This window comes from Myotis daubentonii, chromosome 6, assembly GCF_963259705.1.
Source record: "Myotis daubentonii chromosome 6, mMyoDau2.1, whole genome shotgun sequence".
Classification (NCBI taxonomy): Eukaryota; Metazoa; Chordata; class Mammalia; order Chiroptera; family Vespertilionidae; genus Myotis; species Myotis daubentonii.
In genome coordinates this window covers 88,535,822-88,542,266 of record NC_081845.1, presented here as the reverse complement: position 1 = coordinate 88,542,266, position 6,445 = coordinate 88,535,822, and the positions used below count along the sequence as shown (strand labels likewise).

The following is a 6,445-nucleotide window of genomic DNA, read 5'->3' as shown; positions in this document are numbered from 1 at the left end:
AAAAAAAAGCAGATGTTTGTGTTTTAGTTCTTTGGGAATATCGACACTATCATAATAGGAAAGTGAAAAAAACATCTCCTGTGAGGAGAGCCTGAAGGCCGTGTCATTATTAAGAACTTGGAAACAGGAGAGTGAACGATTCAAGCAGGCTCCGAGTGTGTGCGCTGCCTGCTCCTGCAAAAGATCAGAGGTGGCCGAAACCGGTTTGGCTCAGTGGATAGAGCGTCGGCCTGCGGACTGAAGGGTCCCAGGTTCGATTCCGGTCAAGGGCATGTACCTGGGTTGCGGGCACATCCCCAGTGGGAGATGTGCGGGAGGCGGCTGATCGATGTTTCTCTCCCATCGATATTTCTAACTCTCTATCTCTCTCCCTTCCTCTCTGTAAAAAATCAATAAAATATATATTTAAAAAAAAAAGATCAGAGGTGGAAGGCTTCTTTCCATCAGCAAAGAGGGGCTGGGTGGGAAAACACCTTTCCTGATTCCGACAAGGATTTTGGAGCTGGAAGAGGTGGGAGATGGGTCTGGTCATGGCAGCAAGCTGGTATGAAGCTTCCTATCATTTTGTTTCTTTGTTAATCCTCACCCGGAGATACTTTCTCCATTGATTTCTAGAGAGAGTGGAAGGTAGGGAGGGAGAAAGAGAGAGAGATTGGCTGCCTCCCACACATGCCCTGACCAGGGCCTAGAGATTGAACCTGCAACCCAGGTTTGTGTCCTTGCACAGGATTCAAACCGTGACTCTTCAGTGCATGAGCTGATTCTCCGCCCACTGAGCAACACTGGCCAGGGCTGAGGCTTTCTATCTTAAGGGGATGAAGTTACAGGGTATCGGGGCAGAGGGAACAGACGAGGCTGGAAGTGGAAAGCATTAAACAAGTCCTCAGGTTAGGAGAAGGGATGGCCAGCAGAGTGGTCTGGGCAGGGCTGTCTGAAGCCTGCAGGGAGCATCCTGGCCAAGGAGGGAATGTGCTACCAGCCAAGAAGGGCCAGAGCGGCCAGTGAGGCCAAAAGGAACCACTGAAGCTCTGCAGGAGTCAACACTGAGAATCTTACCAGACCTGGGGGTCAAACCAAGGGCTTCTAGGTGGGGCTATACATTTGCAGACTTCAACCAGTGTGACTTGCCATCTGTAACTGGTTGAAGGGAGGAAGAAAGGCTACCAGAGGCAGCATTGATATTGTGGACCGATCTAAGGCGTTGCAGCCAGACTTACTGTGTGACCTTGGGCAAGTGACTTAACCCCTCTGAGCCTAAATCCTTTCATTTGTAAAATGGGCATAACAATTTGGTAGAGAGGCTGCAGTGAGGATTCAGCGAGGAATGCCTGTGGAACCCCAGCACAGTCCCTGAAAATGCAGGTGCTCACCAACTGTAGTATCTTCCCAGAAGATGGGTGTGGGTATCCCGTGGAGATGGGATCTTTGCCAGTAAAGATTCCCCTTCCACCTGCAGGAGGAGGACACCCCGAGCCTACACCGTGCTCTCCATCACCCACTCGGAGCTGCCAAACGTGCCCCGGGCCCCCACAAGGTCACTCTCCTCAAAGGGCAAGAGCATGCCATTGACGGAGAGGCTGCGCTTTGTCCAGATGTTCGAGACCCTCCGAGGGGGGCTGTAGCATACTTCCTAGACCTGTATGTCTAGGGCTGTGCTGTCCAGTGGGGCCGGTCTGAGCCACATATGCCTTCAAAAGTGGCTGGTCTGAACTGAGACGTGGCATGAGTGCAAAACATACAAAACTTTGTGCCACAAAAGTTAAACATCTTATTAATAACTTTGTAGTGTCCTAACCGGTTTGGCTCAGTGGATAGAGCGTTGGCCTGCAGACTCAAGGGTCCCAGGTTCGATTCCGGTCAAGGGCATGTACCTTGGTTGCGGGCACATCCCCAGTAGGAGATGTGGAGGAGGCAACTGATCGATGTTTCTCTCTCATCGATGTTTCTAACTCTCTGTCCCTCTCCCTTCCTCTCTGTAAAAAATCAATAAAATATATTTTAAAAAATAACTTTGTAGTGATTACATGTTGAAATGATAATATTTTGGATAGATCCAGTTAGATAACATATATAATTAAAATTAATTTCACCTGTTTCTTAAACTTGCTGTAATGGCCACTGGACAATGTCAGAGGCCACGGTGGCTCCCATGTCATGCCTATTGTTCAGTGCTGATGTAGATGTTAGATGAAAGCAGGGCTGGGAAGCTGTGTTCCAGAAGCTCATTTGTGTCTGCACTTTGGGTTTGTGCTTTGGGCTGCTGTACTGCTTCCCCAGTAAAAGACCCTTTGTGAGAAAGTGCCCTCCAGCTCAACCAAAATGGGTGGAAGGCACACGTGCGCCCCTAGTGGCTCAGTGTGGTGGTGGCCACGGCCCAGGAAAGAAGAGGCAGGTGGTGTGTGAGAACCCCCTTACCAGGTGGGACAGGCAGGGCAGCTGGGGATGGGCTAGTCTGTTTTCACCCGGAGCTTCACTACACACCCCTCTACTGCTCTGTACTCCGGAGGACGGCCTCGTTCTCTCTTTTTCAGGTTTCCGTCTTATACGTGAACTTGACAGGGAGCAGGCGCCCACCCGGCAGTGACAAGCACAGGTGTGCGGGCAAATGCCACTGCGAAGCCCGTTAGAAGACGGCAGCGTTTCCCGAGAAATGGACAGCAGACACTTACAGACACGCGATTGCTCTTTTTCTCCCCCCCAAGAAGCATGGTTGGTTGGTTGTTTTTAAAACTGTACATTTTACTGTACATTTTTTTTTTTAGCAAAGGAGAAGATTGGCATTTATATTCTGACCACAGGAATGATGCTTTCCTAACCCAAGTCAGAAACATGACAGACACACGCAAGTACATATCATGTCACGACAGAGCTCCGAGCCACTGACGGGAACAGACGTCTGGTTCCCCCTCCCCGTGTCCACCGCTTTCCCTTGGGTGTCTGAACCCAAAGGCAGAAAGAAAGGTGGTGTTTGGGGTCACTTCTTCAATGGCTACATTTTGAAAGGCTGAGTGATAAAGGTGCAGAGAAGAGAGAGAGGAGGAAACGGGGCGGGGAGGAGGGAGGTGGGGGAGGTTTCAGGTCCCGTCTGTGGGTGCCTCCATGATGGGGTACGGCCTGTGCTCTGGCACAGGGACTGGCCTGGGAAACTAACGTGTGGTCTCAGGAAGAGACTGGCCTCATCTGTGAATGACCTTGTCAGGACCAGAAAGGGACTGGGGGGGGGGGGCAGAGAGTCACAGGAAGAGTGAAAACAGGAGGTAGCGGGAAGGTGAGGCGCGGGGAAAGGGAGGGAGTGGGAAGGAAGGGTGAAGGCATGGGGTTCGGAGGCTCCTGGGCTGGAGCCGGAAGGCAATCCTGCATAGACAGTCCCCACCCTCCTGTGCGCTCTGGGCTGGGGTGGGGGCCACAGCTCAGCTCCAGGCCTGGGCCCATCAGGACTTTCCAGCCCCAGACAGACTCACCCGTATGCTCTCTATGCTGTGTGGTTGGCAAGTAGAAGAAGGAGGGAGAAGGATAAGAGAGCAATGGTGGAGGCTTGGGGGGGGGGAAGAATGAGTTGGGGGGACCAGTGAGAGGTAGTGCGTTGGCAATGCGGAGAGGCCTGGAACGGAGGCCGGGAGAGATGGATGCGGCAAGTCCTTCCGAGGCTCCGAGGGCAGTCTCTCCCCGGCCACATCTCTGTGGGAGTGTGGGGTTGGTCCCACGTGGAGGGAGCCCATGTGCCCCTCCCATCACCATCGTGTCATTTCCACACGTGGGCCCTGCTCAGAGATGGCATCCAGGGAAGGCCCCCCACGCCCCACCTTGAGCCAGCTCCTTCAGGAACAAACAGAGGACAGACTCTATTCACAGACATGCCCTGGTCAGGGTGCAGACCTGGGAACAGACCCCCCACCCCCCGGGAGAAAGGCTGCCTTGGCCTCTGTGCTGGCGTGGTCACTAGCTCACAGTGTGACCTTGGGCAAGTCCCTTCTGCTTGGGGGGCGGGGAGAAAGGGTTATGGGGATAATTGCAAGCACCTCTTCCAGCTTCAAAACCATGACACTGGAAAGGCTCGGCTCTCCCTGCAAAGCCTCTAGGGTCCCCCATGTGCAGCAGGAGGGGGAGGGGCTGCTCCACCAGCCTGTGCACCCTGGGGCGCCGAGCTGGAGACCCCACATTTAAAGCCATGGGAGCTCATGAGTCCTTGGAACTGGAATGGCCCGGTGCAACCCAGCATTTTGTGATTTAGGGACTGAAGTCCAAAGAGAGGAAAGGACCCCCAGCCCCCAGTGTTTTCAGCTGGTTGACTCGGTGGTGGCTCTGGGACCCTGACTCAGATCGTTGGACTCAAAGTCCAGCTCCTTATGGCAACCCACCCTGCCTTCCTTACGACGTCCTCTTGGCCCACCACATGCTCATGGGGACTTCCTGTCCCAGCTCCCACCCAAAGAGGCACAAATCCCAAAGGAACTCCAAGAGCTTATATCCCTCAGGCCCGGAGCCTCAGAACCCCAGCCCCTCTCCTGGACACAGGGAGTCCTGGAAGCCGCCTGGGGTTTAAGCTGATGTGATGGATGTGGACAGTCATGTGTGAGAGCAAGGGAAGCTGGGTCAGTTATGGGGGTCACTCAACCCTCCAACTGTGGGGACGGCTGTGAATAATAAGGGGTCTCCCCCAAACACGCGTGGAACCAGCATCTGCCTCTTCTCTCCATTGGCAGTGACGGCCAATGCAGGGCCCCGGCACTGAGTCTCAGATGGAGAGCAAACTCCCCGTTATCTGTGTGAGTGAAGAGGGGGTGCTTGGGGAGTGGGAGAAAATAAATCAACCAATAAAAACAACACCGGAACCGGAAGCATCCAACGCGCTTGCTTATCCGCTGCATTTGTGACTGGAGAGGCGAGTGTCGGCCTTTCCAAACCCTCAGGGCTCATCTGACACTTGGTGGTCAAGTTGCTTTCCCTGAGCACACCCTGCTGGGCAGGGGGAGGGGGCAGGCCTGGGAGGTGCTGGGGGAGTTGACAGTGAGACTCAACTGTCCCTGGATGTAAACATCACCATGGAAACCCCACAAAGACTTGCCAGTAAAGATTCCCCTTCCACCTGCAGGAGGAGGAGGACACCCCGAGCCTACACTGTGCTCTCCATCACCCACTCGGAGCTGCCAAACGTGCCCCGGGCCCCCACAAGGTCACTCTCCTCAAAGGGCAAGAGCATGCCATTGACAGAGAGGCTGCGCTTCGTCCAGATGTTCGAGACCCTCCGAGGGGGGCTGTAGCCACCCGGGGCGCCCCCTCCTGCTGCCACCGCTGCAGCTGTGAAGTCCCCCATGTCGAAGGAATGGCTGCGTTTGGCCTTGCCCTCCAGGGGCAGGGGGAGCAGGCTCCTGGCCCGGGCCGCAGGTGGTCCCAGCAGCGGCTCTCGGTCCGAGTGGTGGCCCCTGGCCGGTGTCTCAGACCCTCTCCCGCCAGGAGTCCTGGAGTCCAGCAGCTCCTCCCTTCTCTGACTCTTGAGGTCCAGGGAGGCGAAGGCCCCCATCAGGCGGTCAAGGTTGGGCTTGGGGCGCGGGGCAGGGGGTGGGAGCCTCCAGGGACCCCGCCCCAACGCCCCGGCCTCCCCGCTGCCCAGGGAGCTGGAGGAAGAGGAGTCACTGGCGCGGGCCAGGCTGGGACTGAAGTCCAGCAGCTCATTGCGCACCACCACCTTGGGCGGTCCTGGGGCCGGGGCGGGGGCCCCGCTGGGCACGCCCCCCACAGCGGGCAGCTGCGCCCCATTGGTCTGTGAGTGCACATTGCTGACCGTGGCGGCCACCATCTTGCCGGGGGCGTCGTGGTTGCAGACCTTGTAGCGCACCAGGAGGATGATGATGAAGACCAGGAGCGTGGCGACGATGATGCCGCCGATGACCAGGATCATGGTGCCGCCCAGGATCTGGCTGTGCATGGACTGGCACTGCGGGTAGTCGGCCTTGGTGAAGAACTGGGCGCAGCCCACGATGTTGGTGGCCGTGAGCGTCGTGGCCGTGTCGTCCCACATGGCCAGCACGCACAGGTCGTAGCCGGTCCCGGACACCAGGTTGTTGACCACGAAGGCCTTGTTGGAAGCTGGGATCATCCTGGGGTGGGTGGGGGGCCACAGAGGGCAGCGGTGGCAGGGACAGCAGAGTGGTGGGGGTCAGAGGCAGAAACAAAGGGGGGTTGACACAGGACAGATGGAGAAGTGGGGGCGAGAGAGACAGACGGACACAGGGACACAGTATGAGGCAGCGCAGGAGACCGACAGGTGAAGAGACAGGGAAGGGAGAGGTGGGGCAGGCAGGGGAGGGGAGCATAGGACATAGTGCAGGAGTCAGATGCGAGGAGAAGGCCCCAGGTAAGAACCAGGGAAAGACAGGCCGAGTGAAGAGGGAAGTGAGGGAGTTAAGGATAGGCGTGCCAGAGGGAGATGTCCACAGACATCAGC

General features: G+C 56.3%; 1 protein-coding gene across 1 annotated transcript in view; it reads right to left on the bottom strand.

Moving 5' to 3' along the window:
- Positions 1–2,713: 2,713 nt before the first annotated feature.
- The window catches only part of LRFN2 (leucine rich repeat and fibronectin type III domain containing 2), a 184,872-nt gene continuing 181,140 nt past the window's right edge, over positions 2,714–6,445 (bottom strand). Inside the window, exon 3 of the mRNA XM_059701781.1 lies at positions 2,714–6,098. Coding sequence (XP_059557764.1) covers positions 5,114–6,098 — 985 coding nt within the window. The 3' untranslated portion in view covers positions 2,714–5,113. The remainder of the gene's footprint in view (positions 6,099–6,445) is intronic.